The following is a 25,988-nucleotide window of genomic DNA, read 5'->3' as shown; positions in this document are numbered from 1 at the left end:
GACCATGTAGCTAAGACCCTAGACAGTCAGGTTACAGACCATGTAGCTAGGAGCCCTAGACAGTCAGGTTACAGACCATGTAGCTAGGACCCCTAGACAGTCAGGTTACAGACCATGTAGCTAGGACCCCTAGACAGTCAGGTTACAGACCATGTAGCTAGGACCCCTAGACAGTCAGGTTACAGACCATGTAGCTAGGAGCCCTAGACAGTCAGGTTACAGACCATGTAGCTAGGAGCCCTAGACAGTCAGGTTACAGACCATGTAGCTAGGACCCTAGACAGTCAGGTTACAGACCATGTAGCTAGGCCCCTAGACAGTCAGGTTACAGACCATGTAGCTAGGACCCCTAGACAGTCAGGTTACAGACCATGTAGCTAGGACCCTAGATATAATGAGTCAGGTTACAGACCATGTAGCTAGGACCCCTAGATATAATGAGTCAGGTTACAGACCATGTAGCTAGGACCCTAGGTTACAGACCATGTAGCTAGGACCCCTAGACAGTCAGGTTACAGACCATGTAGCTAGGACCCCTAGACAGTCAGGTTACAGACCATGTAGCTAGGACCCCTAGACAGTCAGGTTACAGACCATGTAGCTAGGACCCCTAGACAGTCAGGTTACAGACCATGTAGCTAGGACCACTAGACATAATGAGTCAGGTTACAGACCATGTAGCTAAGACCCTAGACAGTCAGGTTACAGACCATGTAGCTAAGACCCCTAGACAGTCAGGTTACAGACCATGTAGCTAAGACCCCTAGACAGTCAGGTTACAGACCATGTAGCTAGGAGCCCTAGACAGTCAGGTTATAGACCATGTAGCTAGGACCCCTAGACAGTCAGGTTACAGACCATGTAGCTAGGACCCTAGACAGTCAGGTTACAGACCATGTAGCTAGGACCCCTAGACAGTCAGGTTACAGACCATGTAGCTAGGTGCCCTAGACAGTCAGGTTACAGACCATGTAGCTAGGAGCCCCTAGACAGTCAGGTTACAGACCATGTAGCTAGGACCCCTAGACAGTCAGGTTACAGACCATGTAGCTAGGACCCCTAGACAGTCAGGTTACAGACCATGTAGCTAGGACCCCTAGACAGTCAGGTTACAGACCATGTAGCTAGGACCCCTAGACAGTCAGGTTACCCATGTAGCTAGGGCCCCTAGATATAATGAGTCAGGTTACAGACCATGTAGCTAGGACCCCTAGATATAATGAGTCAGGTTACAGACCATGTAGCTAGGGCCCCTAGATATAATGAGTCAGGTTACAGACCATGTAGCTAGGACCCCTAGATATAATGAGTCAGGTTACAGACCATGTAGCTAGGACCCCTAGACATAATGAGTCAGGTTACAGACCATGTAGCTAGGACCCCTAGACAGTCAGGTTACAGTTAGCAGGACCCCTAGACAGTCAGGTTACAGACCATGTAGCTAGGACCCCTAGATATAATGAGTCAGGTTACAGACCATGTAGCTAGGACCCCTAGATATAATGAGTCAGGTTACAGACCATGTAGCTAGGACCCCTAGACAGTCAGGTTACAGACCATGTAGCTAGGACCACTAGACATAATGAGTCAGGTTACAGACCATGTAGCTAGGACCCCTAGACAGTCAGGTTACAGACCATGTAGCTAGGACCACTAGACATAATGAGTCAGGTTACAGACCATGTAGCTAAGACCCCTAGACAGTCAGGTTACAGACCATGTAGCTAAGACCCCTAGACAGTCAGGTTACAGACCATGTAGCTAAGACCCCTAGACAGTCAGGTTACAGACCATGTAGCTAGGAGCCCTAGACAGTCAGGTTATAGACCATGTAGCTAGGACCCCTAGACAGTCAGGTTACAGACCATGTAGCTAGGACCCCTAGACAGTCAGGTTACAGACCATGTAGCTAGGACCCCTAGACAGTCAGGTTACAGACCATGTAGCTAGGACCCCTAGACAGTCAGGTTACAGACCATGTAGCTAGGAGCCCTAGACAGTCAGGTTACAGACCATGTAGCTAGGAGCCCTAGACAGTCAGGTTACAGACCATGTAGCTAGGACCCCTAGACAGTCAGGTTACAGACCATGTAGCTAGGACCCCTAGACAGTCAGGTTACAGACCATGTAGCTAGGCCCCTAGACAGTCAGGTTACAGACCATGTAGCTAGGGCCCCTAGATATAATGAGTCAGGTTACAGACCATGTAGCTAGGACCCCTAGATATAATGAGTCAGGTTACAGACCATGTAGCTAGGGCCCCTAGATATAATGAGTCAGGTTACAGACCATGTAGCTAGGACCCCTAGATATAATGAGTCAGGTTACAGACCATGTAGCTAGGACCCTAGACATAATGAGTCAGGTTACAGACCATGTAGCTAGGACCCCTAGACAGTCAGGTTACAGACCATGTAGCTAGGACCCCTAGACAGTCAGGTTACAGACCATGTAGCTAGGACCCTAGATATAATGAGTCAGGTTACAGACCATGTAGCTAGGACCCTAGATATAATGAGTCAGGTTACAGACCATGTAGCTAGGACCCCTAGACAGTCAGGTTACAGACCATGTAGCTAGGACCACTAGACATAATGAGTCAGGTTACAGACCATGTAGCTAAGATCCCTAGACAGTCAGGTTACAGACCATGTAGCTAAGACCCCTAGACAGTCAGGTTACAGACCATGTAGCTAGGAGCCCTAGACAGTCAGGTTACAGACCATGTAGCTAGGACCCCTAGACAGTCAGGTTACAGACCATGTAGCTAGGACCCCTAGACAGTCAGGTTACAGACCATGTAGCTAGGACCCCTAGACAGTCAGGTTACAGACCATGTAGCTAGGAGCCCTAGACAGTCAGGTTACAGACCATGTAGCTAGGAGCCCTAGACAGTCAGGTTACAGACCATGTAGCTAGGACCCCTAGACAGTCAGGTTACAGACCATGTAGCTAGGCCCCTAGACAGTCAGGTTACAGACCATGTAGCTAGGACCCCTAGACAGTCAGGTTACAGACCATGTAGCTAGGACCCCTAGATATAATGAGTCAGGTTACAGACCATGTAGCTAGGACCCCTAGATATAATGAGTCAGGTTACAGACCATGTAGCTAGGACCCCTAGACAGTCAGGTTACAGACCATGTAGCTAGGACCCCTAGACAGTCAGGTTACAGACCATGTAGCTAGGACCCCTAGACAGTCAGGTTACAGACCATGTAGCTAGGACCCCTAGACAGTCAGGTTACAGACCATGTAGCTAGGACCCTAGACAGTCAGGTTACAGACCATGTAGCTAGGACCACTAGACATAATGAGTCAGGTTACAGACCATGTAGCTAAGACCCTAGACAGTCAGGTTACAGACCATGTAGCTAAGACCCCTAGACAGTCAGGTTACAGACCATGTAGCTAAGACCCCTAGACAGTCAGGTTACAGACCATGTAGCTAGGAGCCCTAGACAGTCAGGTTATATACCATGTAGCTAGGACCCCTAGACAGTCAGGTTACAGACCATGTAGCTAGGACCCCTAGACAGTCAGGTTACAGACCATGTAGCTAGGACCCCTAGACAGTCAGGTTACAGACCATGTAGCTAGGTGCCCTAGACAGTCAGGTTACAGACCATGTAGCTAGGAGCCCTAGACAGTCAGGTTACAGACCATGTAGCTAGGACCCCTAGACAGTCAGGTTACAGACCATGTAGCTAGGACCCCTAGACAGTCAGGTTACAGACCATGTAGCTAGGCCCCTAGATAGTCAGGTTACAGACCATGTAGCTAGGGCCCCTAGATATAATGAGTCAGGTTACAGACCATGTAGCTAGGACCCCTAGATATAATGAGTCAGGTTACAGACCATGTAGCTAGGGCCCCTAGATATAACGAGTCAGGTTACAGACCATGTAGCTAGGACCCCTAGATATAACGAGTCAGGTTACAGACCATGTAGCTAGGACCCCTAGACATAATGAGTCAGGTTACAGACCATGTAGCTAGGACCCCTAGACAGTCAGGTTACAGACCATGTAGCTAGGACCCCTAGACAGTCAGGTTACAGACCATTTAGCTAGGACCCCTAGACAGTCAGGTTACAGACCATGTAGCTAGGACCCCTAGACAGTCAGGTTACAGACCATGTAGCTAGGACCCCTAGACAGTCAGGTTACAGACCATGTAGCTAGGACCCCTAGACAGTCAGGTTACAGACCATGTAGCTAGGACCCCTAGATATAATGAGTCAGGTTACAGACCATGTAGCTAGGACCCCTAGACAGAATGAATCAGGTTACAGACCATGTAGCTAGGACCCCTAGACAGTCAGGTTACAGACCATGTAGCTAGGACCACTAGACATAATGAGTCAGGTTACAGACCATGTAGCTAAGACACCTAGACAGTCAGGTTACAGACCATGTAGCTAAGACCCCTAGACAGTCAGGTTACAGACCATGTAGCTAGGAGCCCTAGACAGTCAGGTTATAGACCATGTAGCTAGGACCCCTAGACAGTCAGGTTACAGACCATGTAGCTAGGACCACTAGACATAATGAGTCAGGTTACAGACCATGTAGCTAAGACCCCTAGACAGTCAGGTTACAGACCATGTAGCTAAGACCCCTAGACAGTCAGGTTACAGACCATGTAGCTAAGACCCCTAGACAGTCAGGTTATAGAACATGTAGCTAGGAGCCCTAGACAGTCAGGTTATAGACCATGTAGCTAGGACCCCTAGACAGTCAGGTTACAGACCATGTAGCTAGGACCCCTAGACAGTCAGGTTACAGACCATGTAGCTAGGACCCCTAGACAGTCAGGTTACAGACCATGTAGCTAAGACCCCTAGACAGTCAGGTTACAGACCATGTAGCTAAGACCCCTAGACAGTCAGGTTACAGACCATGTAGCTAGGAGCCCTAGACAGTCAGGTTATATACCATGTAGCTAGGAGCCCTAGACAGTCAGGTTACAGACCATGTAGCTAGGACCCCTAGACAGTCAGGTTACAGACCATGTAGCTAGGACCCCTAGACAGTCAGGTTACAGACCATGTAGCTAGGAGCCCTAGACAGTCAGGTTACAGACCATGTAGCTAGGAGCCCTAGACAGTCAGGTTACAGACCATGTAGCTAGGACCCCTAGACAGTCAGGTTACAGACCATGTAGCTAGGACCCCTAGACAGTCAGGTTACAGACCATGTAGCTAGGCCCCTAGACAGTCAGGTTACAGACCATGTAGCTAGGGCCCCTAGATATAATGAGTCAGGTTACAGACCATGTAGCTAGGACCCCTAGATATAATGAGTCAGGTTACAGACCATGTAGCTAGGGCCCCTAGATATAACGAGTCAGGTTACAGACCATGTAGCTAGGACCCCTAGATATAACGAGTCAGGTTACAGACCATGTAGCTAAGACCCCTAGACAGTCAGGTTACAGACCATGTAGCTAAGACCCCTAGACAGTCAGGTTACAGACCATGTAGCTAGGAGCCCTAGACAGTCAGGTTATATACCATGTAGCTAGGAGCCCTAGACAGTCAGGTTACAGACCATGTAGCTAGGACCCCTAGACAGTCAGGTTACAGACCATGTAGCTAGGACCCCTAGACAGTCAGGTTACAGACCATGTAGCTAGGAGCCCTAGACAGTCAGGTTACAGACCATGTAGCTAGGAGCCCTAGACAGTCAGGTTACAGACCATGTAGCTAGGACCCCTAGACAGTCAGGTTACAGACCATGTAGCTAGGAACCCTAGATATAATGAGTCAGGTTACAGACCATGTAGCTAGGACCCCTAGACAGAATGAGTCAGGTTACAGACCATGTAGCTAGGACCCCTAGACAGTCAGGTTACAGACCATGTAGCTAGGACCACTAGACATAATGAGTCAGGTTACAGACCATGTAGCTAAGACACCTAGACAGTCAGGTTACAGACCATGTAGCTAAGACCCCTAGACAGTCAGGTTACAGACCATGTAGCTAGGACCCCTAGACAGTCAGGTTATAGACCATGTAGCTAGGACCCCTAGACAGTCAGGTTACAGACCATGTAGCTAGGACCACTAGACATAATGAGTCAGGTTACAGACCATGTAGCTAAGACCCCTAGACAGTCAGGTTACAGACCATGTAGCTAAGACCCCTAGACAGTCAGGTTACAGACCATGTAGCTAAGACCCCTAGACAGTCAGGTTACAGACCATGTAGCTAGGAGCCCTAGACAGTCAGGTTATAGACCATGTAGCTAGGACCCCTAGACAGTCAGGTTACAGACCATGTAGCTAGGACCCCTAGACAGTCAGGTTACAGACCATGTAGCTAGGACCCCTAGACAGTCAGGTTACAGACCATGTAGCTAAGACCCCTAGACAGTCAGGTTACAGACCATGTAGCTAAGACCCCTAGACAGTCAGGTTACAGACCATGTAGCTAGGAGCCCTAGACAGTCAGGTTATATACCATGTAGCTAGGAGCCCTAGACAGTCAGGTTACAGACCATGTAGCTAGGACCCCTAGACAGTCAGGTTACAGACCATGTAGCTAGGACCCCTAGACAGTCAGGTTACAGACCATGTAGCTAGGAGCCCTAGACAGTCAGGTTACAGACCATGTAGCTAGGAGCCCTAGACAGTCAGGTTACAGACCATGTAGCTAGGACCCCTAGACAGTCAGGTTACAGACCATGTAGCTAGGACCCCTAGACAGTCAGGTTACAGACCATGTAGCTAGGCCCCTAGACAGTCAGGTTACAGACCATGTAGCTAGGGCCCCTAGATATAATGAGTCAGGTTACAGACCATGTAGCTAGGACCCCTAGATATAATGAGTCAGGTTACAGACCATGTAGCTAGGGCCCCTAGATATAACGAGTCAGGTTACAGACCATGTAGCTAGGACCCCTAGATATAACGAGTCAGGTTACAGACCATGTAGCTAGGACCCCTAGACAGTCAGGTTACAGACCATTTAGCTAGGACCCCTAGACAGTCAGGTTACAGACCATGTAGCTAGGACCCCTAGACAGTCAGGTTACAGACCATGTAGCTAGGACCCCTAGACAGTCAGGTTACAGACCATGTAGCTAGGACCCCTAGATATAATGAGTCAGGTTACAGACCATGTAGCTAGGACCCCTAGACAGAATGAGTCAGGTTACAGACCATGTAGCTAGGACCCCTAGACAGTCAGGTTACAGACCATGTAGCTAGGACCACTAGACATAATGAGTCAGGTTACAGACCATGTAGCTAAGACCCCTAGACAGTCAGGTTACAGACCATGTAGCTAAGACCCCTAGACAGTCAGGTTACAGACCATGTAGCTAGGAGCCCTAGACAGTCAGGTTATAGACCATGTAGCTAGGACCCCTAGACAGTCAGGTTACAGACCATGTAGCTAGGACCACTAGACATAATGAGTCAGGTTACAGACCATGTAGCTAAGACCCCTAGACAGTCAGGTTACAGACCATGTAGCTAAGACCCTAGACAGTCAGGTTACAGACCATGTAGCTAAGACCCCTAGACAGTCAGGTTACAGACCATGTAGCTAGGAGCCCTAGACAGTCAGGTTATAGACCATGTAGCTAGGACCCCTAGACAGTCAGGTTACAGACCATGTAGCTAGGACCCCTAGACAGTCAGGTTACAGACCATGTAGCTAGGACCCCTAGACAGTCAGGTTACAGACCATGTAGCTAGGAGCCCTAGACAGTCAGGTTACAGACCATGTAGCTAGGAGCCCTAGACAGTCAGGTTACAGACCATGTAGCTAGGACCCCTAGACAGTCAGGTTACAGACCATGTAGCTAGGACCCCTAGACAGTCAGGTTACAGACCATGTAGCTAGGCCCCTAGACAGTCAGGTTACAGACCATGTAGCTAGGGCCCCTAGATATAATGAGTCAGGTTACAGACCATGTAGCTAGGACCCCTAGATATAATGAGTCAGGTTACAGACCATGTAGCTAGGGCCCCTAGATATAATGAGTCAGGTTACAGACCATGTAGCTAGGACCCCTAGATATAATGAGTCAGGTTACAGACCATGTAGCTAGGACCCCTAGACATAATGAGTCAGGTTACAGACCATGTAGCTAGGACCCCTAGACAGTCAGGTTACAGACCATGTAGCTAGGACCCCTAGACAGTCAGGTTACAGACCATGTAGCTAGGACCCCTAGACAGTCAGGTTACAGACCATGTAGCTAGGACCCTAGATATAATGAGTCAGGTTACAGACCATGTAGCTAGGACCCCTAGACAGAATGAGTCAGGTTACAGACCATGTAGCTAGGACCCCTAAACAGTCAGGTTACAGACCATGTAGCTAGGACCACTAGACATAATGAGTCAGGTTACAGACCATGTAGCTAAGATCCCTAGACAGTCAGGTTACAGACCATGTAGCTAAGACCCCTAGACAGTCAGGTTACAGACCATGTAGCTAGGAGCCCTAGACAGTCAGGTTACAGACCATGTAGCTAGGACCCCTAGACAGTCAGGTTACAGACCATGTAGCTAGGACCCCTAGACAGTCAGGTTACAGACCATGTAGCTAGGACCCCTAGACAGTCAGGTTACAGACCATGTAGCTAGGAGCCCTAGACAGTCAGGTTACAGACCATGTAGCTAGGACCCCTAGACAGTCAGGTTACAGACCATGTAGCTAGGCCCCTAGACAGTCAGGTTACAGACCATGTAGCTAGGACCCCTAGACAGTCAGGTTACAGACCATGTAGCTAGGACCCCTAGACAGTCAGGTTACAGACCATTTAGCTAGGACCCCTAGACAGTCAGGTTACAGACCATGTAGCTAGGACCCTAGACAGTCAGGTTACAGACCATGTAGCTAGGACCCTAGACAGTCAGGTTACAGACCATGTAGCTAGGACCCTAGACAGTCAGGTTACAGACCATGTAGCTAGGACCCCTAGACAGTCAGGTTACAGACCATGTAGCTAGGACCCTAGATATAATGAGTCAGGTTACAGACCATGTAGCTAGGACCCTAGACAGAATGAGTCAGGTTACAGACCATGTAGCTAGGACCCTAGACAGTCAGGTTACAGACCATGTAGCTAGGACCACTAGACATAATGAGTCAGGTTACAGACCATGTAGCTAAGACCCCTAGACAGTCAGGTTACAGACCATGTAGCTAAGACCCCTAGACAGTCAGGTTACAGACCATGTAGCTAGGAGCCCTAGACAGTCAGGTTATAGACCATGTAGCTAGGACCCCTAGACAGTCAGGTTACAGACCATGTAGCTAGGACCCCTAGACAGTCAGGTTACAGACCATGTAGCTAGGACCCCTAGACAGTCAGGTTACAGACCATGTAGCTAGGAGCCCTAGACAGTCAGGTTACAGACCATGTAGCTAGGAGCCCTAGACAGTCAGGTTACAGACCATGTAGCTAGGACCCCTAGACAGTCAGGTTACAGACCATGTAGCTAGGACCCCTAGACAGTCAGGTTACAGACCATGTAGCTAGGCCCCTAGACAGTCAGGTTACAGACCATGTAGCTAGGGCCCCTAGATATAATGAGTCAGGTTACAGACCATGTAGCTAGGACCCCTAGATATAATGAGTCAGGTTACAGACCATGTAGCTAGGACCCCTAGACATAATGAGTCAGGTTACAGACCATGTAGCTAGGACCCCTAGACAGTCAGGTTACAGACCATGTAGCTAGGACCCCTAGACAGTCAGGTTACAGACCATGTAGCTAGGACCCCTAGACAGTCAGGTTACAGACCATGTAGCTAGGACCCCTAGATATAATGAGTCAGGTTACAGACCATGTAGCTAGGACCCCTAGACAGAATGAGTCAGGTGACAGACCATGTAGCTAGGACCCCTAGACAGTCAGGTTACAGACCATGTAGCTAGGACCACTAGACATAATGAGTCAGGTTACAGACCATGTAGCTAAGATCCCTAGACAGTCAGGTTACAGACCATGTAGCTAAGACCCCTAGACAGTCAGGTTACAGACCAGGTAGCTAGGAGCCCTAGACAGTCAGGTTACAGACCATGTAGCTAGGACCCCTAGACAGTCAGGTTACAGACCATGTAGCTAGGACCCCTAGACAGTCAGGTTACAGACCATGTAGCTAGGACCCCTAGATAGTCAGGTTACAGACCATGTAGCTAGGACCCCTAGATATAATGAGTCAGGTTACAGACCATGTAGCTAGGACCCCTAGACAGAATGAGTCAGGTGACAGACCATGTAGCTAGGACCCCTAGACAGTCAGGTTACAGACCATGTAGCTAGGACCACTAGACATAATGAGTCAGGTTACAGACCATGTAGCTAAGATCCCTAGACAGTCAGGTTACAGACCATGTAGCTAAGACCCCTAGACAGTCAGGTTACAGACCAGGTAGCTAGGAGCCCTAGACAGTCAGGTTACAGACCATGTAGCTAGGACCCCTAGACAGTCAGGTTACAGACCATGTAGCTAGGACCCCTAGACAGTCAGGTTACAGACCATGTAGCTAGGACCCCTAGACAGTCAGGTTACAGACCATGTAGCTAGGAGCCCTAGACAGTCAGGTTACAGACCATGTAGCTAGGACCCCTAGACAGTCAGGTTACAGACCATGTAGCTAGGCCCCTAGACAGTCAGGTTACAGACCATGTAGCTAGGACCCCTAGACAGTCAGGTTACAGACCATGTAGCTAGGACCCCTAGATATAATGAGTCAGGTTACAGACCATGTAGCTAGGACCCCTAGATATAATGAGTCAGGTTACAGACCATGTAGCTAGGAGCCCTAGACAGTCAGGTTACAGACCATGTAGCTAGGAGCCCTAGACAGTCAGGTTACAGACCATGTAGCTAGGACCCCTAGACAGTCAGGTTACAGACCATGTAGCTAGGACCCCTAGACAGTCAGGTTACAGACCATGTAGCTAGGCCCCTAGACAGTCAGGTTACAGACCATGTAGCTAGGGCCCCTAGATATAATGAGTCAGGTTACAGACCATGTAGCTAGGACCCCTAGATATAATGAGTCAGGTTACAGACCATGTAGCTAGGGCCCCTAGATATAATGAGTCAGGTTACAGACCATGTAGCTAGGACCCCTAGATATAATGAGTCAGGTTACAGACCATGTAGCTAGGACCCCTAGACATAATGAGTCAGGTTACAGACCATGTAGCTAGGACCCCTAGACAGTCAGGTTACAGACCATGTAGCTAGGACCCCTAGACAGTCAGGTTACAGACCATGTAGCTAGGACCCCTAGACAGTCAGGTTACAGACCATGTAGCTAGGACCCCTAGATATAATGAGTCAGGTTACAGACCATGTAGCTAGGACCCCTAGACAGAATGAGTCAGGTTACAGACCATGTAGCTAGGACCCCTAAACAGTCAGGTTACAGACCATGTAGCTAGGACCACTAGACATAATGAGTCAGGTTACAGACCATGTAGCTAAGATCCCTAGACAGTCAGGTTACAGACCATGTAGCTAAGACCCCTAGACAGTCAGGTTACAGACCATGTAGCTAGGAGCCCTAGACAGTCAGGTTACAGACCATGTAGCTAGGACCCCTAGACAGTCAGGTTACAGACCATGTAGCTAGGACCCCTAGACAGTCAGGTTACAGACCATGTAGCTAGGACCCCTAGACAGTCAGGTTACAGACCATGTAGCTAGGAGCCCTAGACAGTCAGGTTACAGACCATGTAGCTAGGACCCCTAGACAGTCAGGTTACAGACCATGTAGCTAGGCCCCTAGACAGTCAGGTTACAGACCGTGTAGCTAGGACCCCTAGACAGTCAGGTTACAGACCATGTAGCTAGGACCCCTAGACAGTCAGGTTACAGACCATGTAGCTAGGACCCCTAGACAGTCAGGTTACAGACCATGTAGCTAGGACCCCTAGACAGTCAGGTTACAGACCATGTAGCTAGGACCCCTAGACAGTCAGGTTACAGACCATGTAGCTAGGACCCCTAGACAGTCAGGTTACAGACCATGTAGCTAGGACCCCTAGACAGTCAGGTTACAGACCATGTAGCTAGGACCCCTAGATATAATGAGTCAGGTTACAGACCATGTAGCTAGGACCCCTAGACAGAATGAGTCAGGTTACAGACCATGTAGCTAGGACCCCTAGACAGTCAGGTTACAGACCATGTAGCTAGGACCACTAGACATAATGAGTCAGGTTACAGACCATGTAGCTAAGACCCCTAGACAGTCAGGTTACAGACCATGTAGCTAAGACCCCTAGACAGTCAGGTTACAGACCATGTAGCTAGGAGCCCTAGACAGTCAGGTTATAGACCATGTAGCTAGGACCCCTAGACAGTCAGGTTACAGACCATGTAGCTAGGACCACTAGACATAATGAGTCAGGTTACAGACCATGTAGCTAAGACCCCTAGACAGTCAGGTTACAGACCATGTAGCTAAGACCCCTAGACAGTCAGGTTACAGACCATGTAGCTAAGACCCCTAGACAGTCAGGTTACAGACCATGTAGCTAGGAGCCCTAGACAGTCAGGTTATAGACCATGTAGCTAGGACCCCTAGACAGTCAGGTTACAGACCATGTAGCTAGGACCCCTAGACAGTCAGGTTACAGACCATGTAGCTAGGACCCCTAGACAGTCAGGTTACAGACCATGTAGCTAGGAGCCCTAGACAGTCAGGTTACAGACCATGTAGCTAGGAGCCCTAGACAGTCAGGTTACAGACCATGTAGCTAGGCCCCTAGACAGTCAGGTTACAGACCATGTAGCTAGGGCCCCTAGATATAATGAGTCAGGTTACAGACCATGTAGCTAGGACCCCTAGATATAATGAGTCAGGTTACAGACCATGTAGCTAGGGCCCCTAGATATAATGAGTCAGGTTACAGACCATGTAGCTAGGACCCCTAGATATAATGAGTCAGGTTACAGACCATGTAGCTAGGACCCCTAGACATAATGAGTCAGGTTACAGACCATGTAGCTAGGACCCCTAGACAGTCAGGTTACAGACCATGTAGCTAGGACCCCTAGACAGTCAGGTTACAGACCATGACAGCAGGTTACAGACCCCTAGACAGAATGAGTCAGGTTACAGACCATGTAGCTAGGACCCCTAGACAGTCAGGTTACAGTTACAGGACCATGTAGCTAGGACCACTAGACATAATGAGTCAGGTTACAGACCATGTAGCTAAGATCCCTAGACAGTCAGGTTACAGACCATGTAGCTAAGACCCCTAGACAGTCAGGTTACAGACCATGTAGCTAGGAGCCCTAGACAGTCAGGTTACAGACCATGTAGCTAGGACCCCTAGACAGTCAGGTTACAGACCATGTAGCTAGGACCCCTAGACAGTCAGGTTACAGACCATGTAGCTAGGCCCCTAGACAGTCAGGTTACAGACCATGTAGCTAGGAGCCCTAGACAGTCAGGTTACAGACCATGTAGCTAGGACCCCTAGACAGTCAGGTTACAGACCATGTAGCTAGGCCCCTAGACAGTCAGGTTACAGACCATGTAGCTAGGACCCCTAGATATAATGAGTCAGGTTACAGACCATGTAGCTAGGACCCCTAGATATAATGAGTCAGGTTACAGACCATGTAGCTAGGACCCCTAGATATAATGAGTCAGGTTACAGACCATGTAGCTAGGACCCCTAGACAGTCAGGTTACAGACCATGTAGCTAGGACCCCTAGACAGTCAGGTTACAGACCATGTAGCTAGGACCCCTAGACAGTCAGGTTACAGACCATGTAGCTAGGACCCCTAGACAGTCAGGTTACAGACCATGTAGCTAGGACCCCTAGACAGTCAGGTTACAGACCATGTAGCTAGGACCCCTAGACAGTCAGGTTACAGACCATGTAGCTAGGACCCCTAGACAGTCAGGTTACAGACCATGTAGCTAGGACCCCTAGACATAATGAATCAGGTTACATACCATGTAGCTAGGACCCCTAGACAGTCAGGTTACAGACCATGTAGCTAGGACCCCTAGATATAATGAGTCAGGTTACAGACCATGTAGCTTGGCCTAAGACCCCTAGACTTAGCGAGTCTAACAATATTAGCAGGCTAGCTATGGGTTTCGTAAAATTGAAATATGTACCGGAACAGAGTCCTCCCTCCTGCCTCTCCGAAGATGACTGGAGTGTGTGGAGGCACCTGGAAGTACCCATTCCCCTTCTGCACCCGCGTCTCCTGCTCCCCATTCACTGCTGCTGGGGTTTGGACAAGGTCAAAAGTCATTAGAATCTTATTTTTTACTGCTCCTATACATGGGATGTCTAACACTATAGCCGTCTACAGCCAATATCTCAGGTGAACACTGTTTTTGACAACAACAACAACAAGGCCCGTTTACCATGGTTGACCTCGTTCTCCTCCTCATCCATGGGGTTGATGTGCGTCCTGGGCCAGAACTCTAGCAGGGCCTGAAGTAGCAGTCCACCAAGGTTCACTATACACACACACACACACACACACATTGTAAAGCTAAAGGATAAAAAAAAAAATGCAGTATGAATAAGTTATATTAAAAATGAAAACCTAAAAAAGAAATCGTACACTTTGGGTCCGATCCATCGGAGCTTGAGAAGCCAGCATCCTTAGCAGACACCCAGGCAGCGAAGCAGTCACTCTCATCCAGCGTGATGGTCAGCATCTATCCAGCAACACACAGGAGGGAGAGAGAGAGAGAGAGAAACAACATCAACCAATCTCATCTAGCTAGCTTCACCTTTTCAAAAAACACATGAATAAGTATAGTATTACTAAGTTATAAAACGAGAAACTTACCCCTGTCTTGAGGTCGACAGAGAACCAGTTTGGGACGTAGACCTGCTTGAATCTCTTCTTGATCTCTTCATCAAACTCTACTTTCCCCAGGTCCTCTCCCTTACAGGCTTTCAGCACGTCCCAGAATGCAACATTGTTGTTGGTGTCTTTGGTGACGATGTGCCTCTTGTCGTTCAGAATGTGACACTGAATTATACTGGCCCCTCCTACAACAGCAAATATGTACAGTAGTTATCGTTTGACCACAGCAAGACTAGGTTTGGGCGGTATTAAGATTTTCATACCATTTCTGTACCATAACGGGATACACGATATTACCAAATGTGCACACAAGGGGCACTATTTTTTAAATTTTAAATACAGTGCCATTGGAAAGCTCTCAGACCCCTTGACATTATCCATGGTTTTTTAGGTTTTAATTTTTCAGAGTAAATAACTCACGGACACTAGAGAAGCTAAACCAAGTTTAATTCTTCCCAAAGGGTCGTTACAGTTGTATTCAGAGAACAAAACATTTCTCACCATCACAGGTATATATCTCCACTCTGGACACTCCTCCTCTCCAATCCTTACATCTTATGGTTCGACAGGAAGAGGGTAACAGGATACTAAATCCTTATTACTCCCTTCAGGGGATCTGACCTGCCCTCCTCCTCTCCAATCCTTACATCTTATAGTTCCACAGGAACCTTATAACTCCCTTCAGGGGATCTGACCTCAACCACCTGACCTCCTCCCCTCCTTCGCCTAATCCACAGATGTCCATCTGCCTCCCCTATAGCAATCCTTTGATCTCCTCCTGTCCACCCAGCACATTCCACAGCCACTCTTGTCTTTCTACAGATCTCACTCCTTTATATACTATGCATCTCATCTATCATGTCTTTAATATCTGAATGTTCAAAATGTAGAATCCAACAGGTTACAGCCTTATTCTAAAACAGATTAAATATTTTCAGGTTTCTCCAGATACGTTCAGTCGGGTTCAATTCCGGGCTCTGGCTGGGCCACTCAAGGATATTCAGAGACTTGTCCCGAAGCCACTCCTGCGTTGTCTTGGCTGTGTGCCTAGGGTCATTGTCCTGTTGGAAGGTGAACCTTCACCCCAGTCTCAGTCTCCTGAGCGCTCTGGAGCAGGTTTTCATCAAGGATATCTCTGTACTCAGACGAGTCTTCCAGTCCCTGCCACTGAAAAATATCCCCACAGCATGATGCCGCCGCCAACACCTCATGACGTGACGCTTGGACAAGTAATTCAATCTTGGTTTCATTAGACCAGAGATTCTTATTTCTCATGGTCGGAGTGTCTTTAGGTGCCTTTTGGCAAATTCCAAGTGGGCCGTCATGTGATGTTTACTGAGGAGTGGCTTCCGTCTGGCCACTCTACCATAAAGGCCCAATTGGACTAGTGCTGCAGAGATGGGAGAACCTTCCAGAAGGACAATTACCTCCACAGAGGAACTCTGGAGGTCTGTCAGATGACCACGAACCCGATGGTCACCTCCCTGACCAAGGTCATTCTCCCCTGATTGCTCAGTTTGGCCGTGCGGCCAGCTCTAGGAAGAGTCTTGGTGGCTCCAAACTTCTTTCATTTAAGAATGATGGAGGCCACTGTGTTCTTGGGGAGCTTCAATGCTGCAGAAATGTTTGGGTACCTTTCCCCAGATAGGATTGTGTCGAGGCACAGATCTGTCTCTTGAGCTCTACGGATAATTATTTTGACCTCATGACTTGTTTTTGCTCTGACATTCTCTGTCAACTGTGGGACCTTATAGACAGGTGTGTGCCTTTCCAAATCATGTCCAATCAATTTACCACAGGTGAACTCCAATTAAGTTGTAGAAACAAGGATAATCAATGGAAACAGGATGCACCTGAGCTCAATTTTTAGTCTCATATCAAAGGGTCTGAATACTTATGTAAATATGGTATTTGTTTTTAATATATTTGCCCATTTTTTTTGCAAATAATAATAATTTTTGCTTTGTCATTATGGGGTATCGCGTGTAGATTAATGAGGGAAAAATTATAATTTAATCAATTTTAGAATAAGGCTTTGACGTAAATTATTTTTTGTAAAGGGTCAAGTGATATTTAAGCAATAAAGCCCGAGGTGTGATATATGGCCAATATACCATGGCTAAGAGCATTTTTTATGTACGACGCAACGCGGAGTGCCTGGACACAGCCCTTAGCTGTGGTATATTGTCCATACATCAAATCCCCAAGGCGCCTTATTGCCATTATAAACTGGTTACCAAAGTAATTACAGCAGTACAAATACATGTTTTGTCATACAACTGAGCAAGAGGACAAGTACATTAAGAGTGTCTAGTTTGAGAAACAGACGCCACAAGTCCTCAACTGGCAGTTTCATTAAATAGTACCTGCAAAACACCAGTCTCAACGTCAACAGTGAAGAGGCGACTCCGGGATGCTGGCCTTCTAGGCAGAGTTCCTCTGTCCAGTGTCTGTGTTCTCTTGCCCATCTTTTCTTTTTATTGGCCAGTCTGAAACATGGCTTTTTCTTTGCAACTCTGCCTAGAAGGCCAGCATCCCGGAGTCGCCTCTTCAGTGTTGACGTTGAGACTGGTGTCAGCAGAGGGAACACCCCCTTATCCACATCGATGGAACAGTAGTGGAGAGGGTAGTAAGTTAAGTTCCTCGGTATACACATCACAGACAAACTGAATTGGTCCACCCACACAGACAGCATCGTGAAGAAGGCGCAGCAGCGCCTCTTCAACCTCAGGAGGCTGAAGAAATTCGGCTTGTCACCAAAAGCACTCACAAACTTCTACAGATGCACAATCGAGAGCATCCTGGCGGGCTGTATCACCGCCTGGTACGGCAACTGCTCCGCCCACAACCGTAAGGCTCTCCAGAGGGTAGTGAGGTCTGCACAACGCATCACCCGGGGGCAAACTACCTGCCCTCCAGGACACCTACACCACCCGATGTTACAGGAAGGCCATAAAGATCATCAAGGACAACAACCACCCGAGCCACTGCCTGTTCACCCCGCTATCATCCAGAAGGCGAGATCAGTACAGGTGCATCAAAGCTGGGACCGAGAGACTGAAAAATAGCTTCTATCTCAAGGCCATCAGACTGTTAAACAGCCACCACTAACATTGAGTGGCTGCTGCCAACACACTGACTCAAATCCAGCCACTTTAATAATAAAACGAGGACATTTCTAAGACATTTCTAAGTGACCCTTTTGAACGGAAGTGTGTGTAAATACAATTGAAGTCGGATTTTTATTTATTTATTTATTTTACCTTTATTTAACCAGGCAAGTCAGTTAAGAACAAATTCTTATTTTCAATGACAGCCTAGGAACAGTGGGTTAACTGCCTGTTCAGGGGCAGAACGACAGATTTGTACCTTGTCAGCTCGGGGATATGAACTTGCAACCTTTCGGTTACTAGTCCACTTAGGTTGGAGTCATTAAAACTCGTTATTCAACCACTCCACAAATTTCTTGTTAACAAACTATAGTTTTGGCAAGTCGGTTAGGACATCTACTGTGCGCATGACACAATTAATTTTTCCAACAATTGTTTACAGACAGATTATTTCACTGTATTACAATTCCATCATACAGCTCAGGAAGGAGACGCGTTCTGTCTCCTAGAAATGAACGTACTTTGTTGTGAAAAGTGCAAATCAATCCCAGAACAACAGCAAAGGACCTTGTGAAGATGCTGGAGGAAATGGGTACAAAAGTATCTATATCCACAGTAAAACGAGTCCTATATCGACATAACCTGAAAGGCCGCTCAGCAAGGAAGAAGCCACTGCTCCAAAACCACCATAAAAAAGGCCAGACTACGGTTTGCAACTGCACATGGGGACAAAGATTATACTTTTTGGAGAAATGTCCTCTGTTCTGATGAAACAAAAATAGAACTGTTTGGCCATAATGACCATTGTTATGTTTGGAGTGAAAAGGGGGAGGCTTGCAAGCCGAAGAATACCATCCCAACCGTGAAGCACGGGGGTGGCAGCATCATGTTGTGGGGCTGTATTGCTGCAAGAGGGACTGTTGAACTTCACAAAATAGATGGCATCACATCATGAGGACGGAAAATGATGTGGATATATTGAAGCAACATCGCAGAAGATCCTAAGTTAAAGCTTGGTAGCAAATGGTTCTTCCAAATGGACAATGACCCCAAGCATACTTCCAAAGTTGTGGCAAAATGGCTTAAGGACAACACAGTCAAGGTATTGGAGTGGCCATCACAAAGCCCTGACCTCATTCCTATAGAAAATTTGTAGGCAGAACTGAAAAAGCGTGTGCGAGCAAGTAGGCCTGCAAACCTGACTCAGTTACACCAGCTCTGTCAGGAGGAATGTGCCAAAATTCACCCAACTTATTATGGGAAGCTTGTGGAAGGCTACCTGAAACATTTGACCCAAGTTAAATCATTTAAAAGGCAATGCTACCAAATACTAATTGAGTGTATGTAAACTTCTGACCCACTGGGAATGTGATGAAAGAAATCAAAGCTGAAATAAATCATTCTCTCTACTAATATTCTTTCACATTCTTAAAATAAAGTGGTGATCCTAACTGACCTAAGACAGGATAGTTTTACTAGGATTAAATGTCAGGAATTGTGAAAAACTGAGTTTAAATGTATTTGGCTAAGGTGTATGCAGTAAACTTATATAGACACACACACTTATTTTGGGGGGGTATTGAAAATCATACCGTCGGTATTTCGAAATACCCTGCTATATACTATAAACGATATATCGCCCAAGCCTAGTTCATGGTTAGAAACTAGGGTCACGTCTGCCTCTCCTCACAACCACTGGATTCAGGAAGAGATAGTTTAAAAAACAAACCAATGAGGATCTATTTGAGTGAGGACAACAAACAGGTTGCACTATGATTCATGTGAAAACTACACCCAGTTAGGTGGATCACTGCACACCCACTAACGTAGTACCTTTGATGACCTGTTCGGGCGCTGTACACAGCGGGGTCAGGGGGGCGGTGATGTCATTGTCATAATCCCCAGACGCCCGGAAGTTGTGGATTCCCTTTAGACACTGCAACAAAAACAGAAAAAAAAAAAAAAGATGTAAACATTTTTTTTAGATAAAAACTGAATTGACCCCAACCCTGACACATAGAAAGCCCTAGAATGATCTCTGAGGGCATCGGAAGACATGGCATGCTTATTTGTTTACCCATTTGTTAACAGATGACTTGGTGGTAGAGACCCAGATAACAGGAGGAGGGTCAGCTGTCCTGTCCAGTTCCATCTGAGGAGGAGAGGGATAGCCCATGTCAGACCCAGGTTAATACACACACACCCCCACTCACATCCCCCTCTCTCCCTCACCCTCAGTAGCTCAGCACCCCCCTTCCTCACCCTCAGTAGCTCAGCACCCCCTTCCTCACCCTCAGTAGCTCAGCACCCCCCTTCCTCACCCTCAGTAGCTCAGCACCCCCCTTCCGTAGCTCAGCACCCCCCCCCCTTCCCCCCTTCCTCACCCTCAGTAGCTCAGCACCCCCCTTCCTCACCCTCAGTAGCTCAGCACCCCCCTTCCTCACCCTCAGTAGCTCAGCACCCCCCCCTTCCTCACCCTCAGTAGCTCAGCACCCCCCTTCCTCACCCTCAGTAGCTCAGCACCCCCCTTCCTCACCCTCAGTAGCTCAGCACCCCCCTTCCTCACCCTCAGTAGCTCAGCACCCCCCTTCCTCACCCTCAGTAGCTCAGCACCCCCCTTCCTCACCCTCAGTAGCTCAGCACCCCCCTTCCTCACCCTCAGTAGCTCAGCACCCCCCTTCCTCACCCTCAGTAGCTCAGCACCCCCCTTCCTCACCCTCAGTAGCTCAGCACCCCCCTTCCTCACCCTCAGTAGCTCAGCACCCCCCTTCCCCCCTCAGTAGCTCAGCACCCCCCCCTCAGTAGCTCAGCACCCCCTCAGTAGCTCAGCACCCCCTTCCTCACCCTCAGTAGCTTTGCACCCTCCCCCTCCCTCAGTAGCTCTGCACCCTCCCCCTCCCTCAGTAGCTCAGCACCCCCTCCCTCCGCCTCAGTATCTCAGCACCCCCTTCCTCACCCTCAATAGCTCAGCACCCCCCTTCCCCCCTCAGTAGCTCAGCACCCCCTCCCCCCTCAGTAGCTCTGCCCCCCCCCTTCCCCCCCCCCTCAGTAGCTCTGCACCCCCCTTCCCCCCTCAGTAGCTCTGCACCCCCTCCCTCACCCTCGGTAGGTCAGCTGGTAGTGTGGTGCTTGCAACACCAGGATACTGGGTTCAATTCCCGGGACCACCTGTATGTAGAGCCCGTATGTAGAGTATGTAGAAATGTACGCATTTAGCATCTGCTAAATGGCAGATATAATGAACCACAACCGGTCCCATGCCCTTACCTTCAGTACAGGGGCCTTCTCCTCACAGATGAGTACTCTGATATCAGGGTTCCTCAGGTCGGTGCAGAAGATCTTCTTGTCTCTGCCTCCAGAGTAGATGTGTGTGAAGGCTTCGTTCACCTGCAGGGCCCACACTCCCTCGTCGTGGACCCGATACGTAGCGATACACCTCTGCTGCCCCAGAGACCACAACCTGATGGTTCCATCTGAGCTGCCTGACAGACACTGGGAACCACAGAGAGAGGAGAGTTAGACTGATGGACAACCAAACAGAAAAGGTTCATGTAATAGAGGGTCAGATGCAATGTAGGAAAAATGCTGAGACTGAAAAGGAAAATACTCATTATTTTAGGACCAAGTTCTGGTAGAACCTCTCACTTCATTTTCTTTATAACCATTTTCTGAAAATGTATTATCTATTATTTAGCCGAATCAAGATATACCTTACCTGTGTGCCGTCCCGGTTCAGCAACAGTGACTTGACGTTGTCGGAGTGGCCTTTCAGCTTCATCAGCTTAGCACATGTCCTAGGGTCCCATACTCTCAGGACCTGATGAACCGTCAACAGATTAAAGAGACAACCACCTTTAAAACCCAACAACCGTCTACAAATATGCAGTAGAACTTGTGCTTTGGTAAATAAAGGTGACCTTTCAAAAGGCAGCCAAACAAATGCCGTCAAAAACTGTAGACATAAAATTAAATTGTATTCATTTAAATAAAAACATGAACTTTGACCTGGCAACAAAACAAAAAAAAAGGTGACTAAAAATGTTGCCCTCTAACCTTTTCAGTGGAGCCAGATACGATGACCGTCCCCATCTGGTTCATAGCCAAGCTGTAGATGGAGTCTTTGTTCCCACTGAGGGACGACGCTGTCACACACACGCACAACGGTTAAGATTCCAACGGTCGGCGCACAGGTTTGTGTTAGGTAAAAACATTATTTTAAGGGCACGTACTGCATCGGAAAACAATAGGCTTTGCGGTATGGAAGATTGATTTCTGCCTCAACAAATACCTGTTCTCCAGACACAAATTAAGTCTAGTCCTGGATCGAAAACGTCTTTCAATGGCGAATCTTCATTGAGAATGCTATTTAGACCTGGACTAGGCTTCATCTGTGTCTACGAAACCAGCCTGTGGAGATGTTTTTAAACTCAATGGGACTCAACTTGTAAATATTGTAGAAATCAATAAAATGACATTTACTGGTGACAGTGTTGTTGGAGGCAGTCAGTGCTGTTAGTGTGTTGACATCCCACAGGAAGATCTGTCTGTCTAACCCTGCTGACGCCACCAGCTCCTTGTCTTTAGCGTATGCCAATGCCTTCACATAGTCCTGCCAGGGGAAATACAATATCACTTTGTGGTCTTCACATAGTCCTGCCAGGGGGAATACAATATCACTTTGTGGTCTTCACATAGTCCTGCCAGGGGGAATACAATATCACTTTGTGGTCTTCACATAGTCCTGCCAGGGGGAATACAACATCAACATCACTTTGTGATCTTCACATAGTCCTGCCAGGGAAAAACACAACATCACTTTGTGGCCTTCACATAGTCCTGCCAGGGGAAATACAACATCAACATCACTTTGTGGTCTTCACATAGTCCTGCCAGGAGAAATACAACATCACTTTGTGGCCTTCACATAGTCCTGCCAGGGGGAAATACATCATCATTTTGTGGCCTTCACATAGTCCTGCCAGGAGAAATACAACATCACTTTGTGGCCTTCACATAGTCCTGCCAGGGGGAAATACAACATCACTTTGTGGTCTTCACATAGTCCTGCCAGGGGGAATACAACATCACTTTGTGGTCTTCACCTAGTCCTGCCAGGGGATATACAACATCACTTTTTCCTTCTTTCAAATAGGAAATCTCTATTATACTGTTTAAAAATATGCACAATTCCACAGCAGAACAGTATTCTGTAAATGGACAATATATTTCTGAACCACAAAGCCCAAATATCGAGTGTAAAAAAAGAAGAAGCACCTTGTGAGTCCGTAACGTCGACATGCAGAATCCTTTCTGTGCGTTCCACACTTTCACTGTCGTGTCTGATGAAGCAGATATCACTGGAAAGAAAGAATTTTAAACAGTGAATTATAAAAACAGAATGTTTCTAATATATTAGATAATAATACTAATACTACTGATGTTGCTCCAAACGATGTTCAATACGGTTATAGGCTTTGGGGATTTTTCTATTTATACTTTAAGGTTGGACGTCAGCACGTGGGGCGCACCGATTCCACCTCGTTAGTCCGTAGGTGTTACACCTGTGCTGGTTGAAGTGTACCTATGAAATTACAGACCTCCACATGCTTTGTAAGTAGGGAAAACATGCAAAATCGGCAGTGTATCAAATACTTGTTCTCCCCATTGTATTACCTCAACTAACCTTTACCCCTGCGCACTGACTCGGTACCGGTACCCCCTATATATAGTCTCCACATTGACTCTGTACCGGTACCCCCTATATATAGTCTCCACATTGACTCTGTACCGGTACCCCCTATATATAGTCTCCACACTGACTCTGACTCTGTACCGGTACCCCCTATATATAGTCTCCACACTGACTCTGACTCTGTACCGGTACCCCCTATATATAGTCTCCACACTGACTCTGACTCTGTACCGGTACCCCCTATATATAGTCGCCACACTGACTCTGTACCGGTACCCCCTATATATAGTCTCCACACTGACTCGGTACCAGTACCCCTGTATATAGCCTCCACACTGACTCTGTACCGGTACCCCCTGTATATAGTCTCCACACTGACTCTGTACCAGTACCCCTGTATATAGCCTCCACACTGACTCTGTACCGGTGCCCCCTGTATATAGTCTCCACACTGACTCTGTACCGGTGCCCCCTGTATATAGTCTCCACACTGACTCTGTACCAGTACCCCTGTATATAGTCTCCACACTGACTCGGTACCGGTGCCCCCTGTATATAGCCTCCACATTGACTCTGTACCGGTGCCCGCTGTATATAGCCTCCACACTGACTCGGTACCGGTGCCCGCTGTATATAGCCTCCACACTGACTCGGTACCGGTGCCCCCTGTATATAGTCTCCACACTGACTCGGTACTGGTGCCCGCTGTATATAGCCTCCACACTGACTTGGTACCGGTGCCCCCTGTATATAGTCTCCACACTGACTCGGTACCGGTGCCCGCTGTATATAGCCTCCACACTGACTTGGTACCGGTGCCCCCTGTATATAGTCTCCACACTGACTCGGTACCGGTGCCCCCTGTATATAGCCTCCACACTGACTCTGTACCGGTACCCCCTGTATATAGTCTCCACATTGACTCTGTACCGGTACCCCCTGTATATAGCCTCCACATCGACTCTGTACCGGTACCCCCTGTATATAGCCTCCACATTGACTCTGTACGGGTGCCCCCTGTATATAGCCTCCACATTGACTCTGTACCCGGTACCCCCTGTATATAGCCTCCACATTGACTCTGTACCGGTACCCCCTGCTCCTATGAGCTGTTCTGGTTCACTCTACAGAAACAGGAGATGGGCTCCTGCTCCTATGAGCTGTTCTGGTTCACTCTACAGAAACAGGAGATGGGCTCCTGCTCCTATGAGCTGTTCTGGTTCACTCTACAGAAACAGGAGATGGGCTCCTGCTCCTATGAGCTGTTCTGGTTCACTCTACAGAAACAGGAGATGGGCTCCTATGAGCTGTTCTGGTTCACTCTACAGAAACAGGAGATGGGCTCCTGTGAGCTGTTCTGGTTCACTCTACAGAAACAGGAGAATGGCTCCTATGAGCTGTTCTGGTTCACTCTACAGAAACAGGAGATGGGCTCCTATGAGCTGTTCTGGTTCACTCTACAGAAACAGGAGATGGGCTCCTGCTCCTATGAGCTGTTCTGGTTCACTCTACAGAAACAGGAGATGGGCTCCTGCTCCTATGAGCTGTTCTGGTTCACTCTACAGAAACAGGAGATGGGCTCCTATGAGCTGTTCTGGTTCACTCTACAGAAACAGGAGATGGGCTCCTGCTCCTATGAGCCTTTCTGGTTCACTCTACAGAAACAGGAGATGGGCTCCTATGAGCTGTTCTGGTTCACTCTACAGAAACAGAAGATGGGCTCCTATGAGCTGTTCTGGTTCACTCTACAGAAACAGGAGATGGGCTCCTATGAGCTGTTCTGGTTCACTCTACAGAAACAGAAGATGGGCTCCTATGAGCTGTTCTGGTTCACTCTACAGAAACAGGAGATGGGCTCCTGCTCCTATGAGCTGTTCTGGTTCACTCTACAGAAACAGGAGATGGGCTCCTGCTCCTATGAGCTGTTCTGGTTCACTCTACAGAAACAGGAGATGGGCTCCTGCTCCTATGAGCTGTTCCGGCCCGCTCATGCAAGGCTACCTACTTACTTAGAACCCCACCTGTTTTGGTTGTTAGTCTGTTAGTTCCCCCTTCTGTTTGAGTGACAATTTTTGGTTTCTTGCCGGGGAACATAACAATACTCACATGTCTTTCCATTGCAACAGAGGACGATGTCATTGACCCAGTCTGTATGGTGCTCCATGGAAGCGATGTAAGAGTCCTGCTATGGTAAAATAACATTCACTTAACATAAGTGGTGACAGGGGAGGGGGGGGGGGGGGAGTTCCCCAAACACAGATTAAGCCTAATCGTGGTCTTAAAACACATTCAATTGAGATGATACAGGAAACCAGCTCACAAAGGGTTAGGGTAGGGCTATGCTAATATTAAG

The 25,988-nt window shown here is 47.9% G+C and overlaps 1 protein-coding gene across 3 annotated transcripts in view; it reads right to left on the bottom strand.

Annotated features, from left to right (window-relative positions):
- The window catches only part of LOC115114794 (WD repeat-containing protein 48-like), a 45,639-nt gene that overhangs the window by 18,555 nt on the left and 1,096 nt on the right, over positions 1-25,988 (bottom strand). The window contains exons 3-14 of one of the 3 annotated variants that reach the window (XM_029643297.2): positions 25,742-25,820; positions 23,218-23,300; positions 22,423-22,552; positions 21,997-22,085; positions 21,659-21,760; positions 21,211-21,435; positions 20,021-20,095; positions 19,777-19,879; positions 14,813-15,018; positions 14,582-14,678; positions 14,379-14,474; positions 14,124-14,235 (exon numbers count right to left, since the gene is read on the bottom strand). In XM_029643297.2, the coding sequence (XP_029499157.2) occupies positions 14,124-14,235; positions 14,379-14,474; positions 14,582-14,678; positions 14,813-15,018; positions 19,777-19,879; positions 20,021-20,095; positions 21,211-21,435; positions 21,659-21,760; positions 21,997-22,085; positions 22,423-22,552; positions 23,218-23,300; positions 25,742-25,820 (1,397 nt within the window). The remainder of the gene's footprint in view (positions 1-14,123; positions 14,236-14,378; positions 14,475-14,581; positions 14,679-14,812; positions 15,019-19,776; positions 19,880-20,020; positions 20,096-21,210; positions 21,436-21,658; positions 21,761-21,996; positions 22,086-22,422; positions 22,553-23,217; positions 23,301-25,741; positions 25,821-25,988) is intronic. The other 2 variants (XM_029643299.2, XM_029643298.2) reach the window with 2 other exon arrangements.

Source organism: Oncorhynchus nerka, linkage group LG9b (assembly GCF_034236695.1).
Source record: "Oncorhynchus nerka isolate Pitt River linkage group LG9b, Oner_Uvic_2.0, whole genome shotgun sequence".
NCBI lineage: Eukaryota > Metazoa > Chordata > Actinopteri > Salmoniformes > Salmonidae > Oncorhynchus > Oncorhynchus nerka.
The sequence above is the reverse complement of the archived record's forward strand: the minus strand, read 5'-3'. Positions and strand labels throughout refer to the sequence as shown.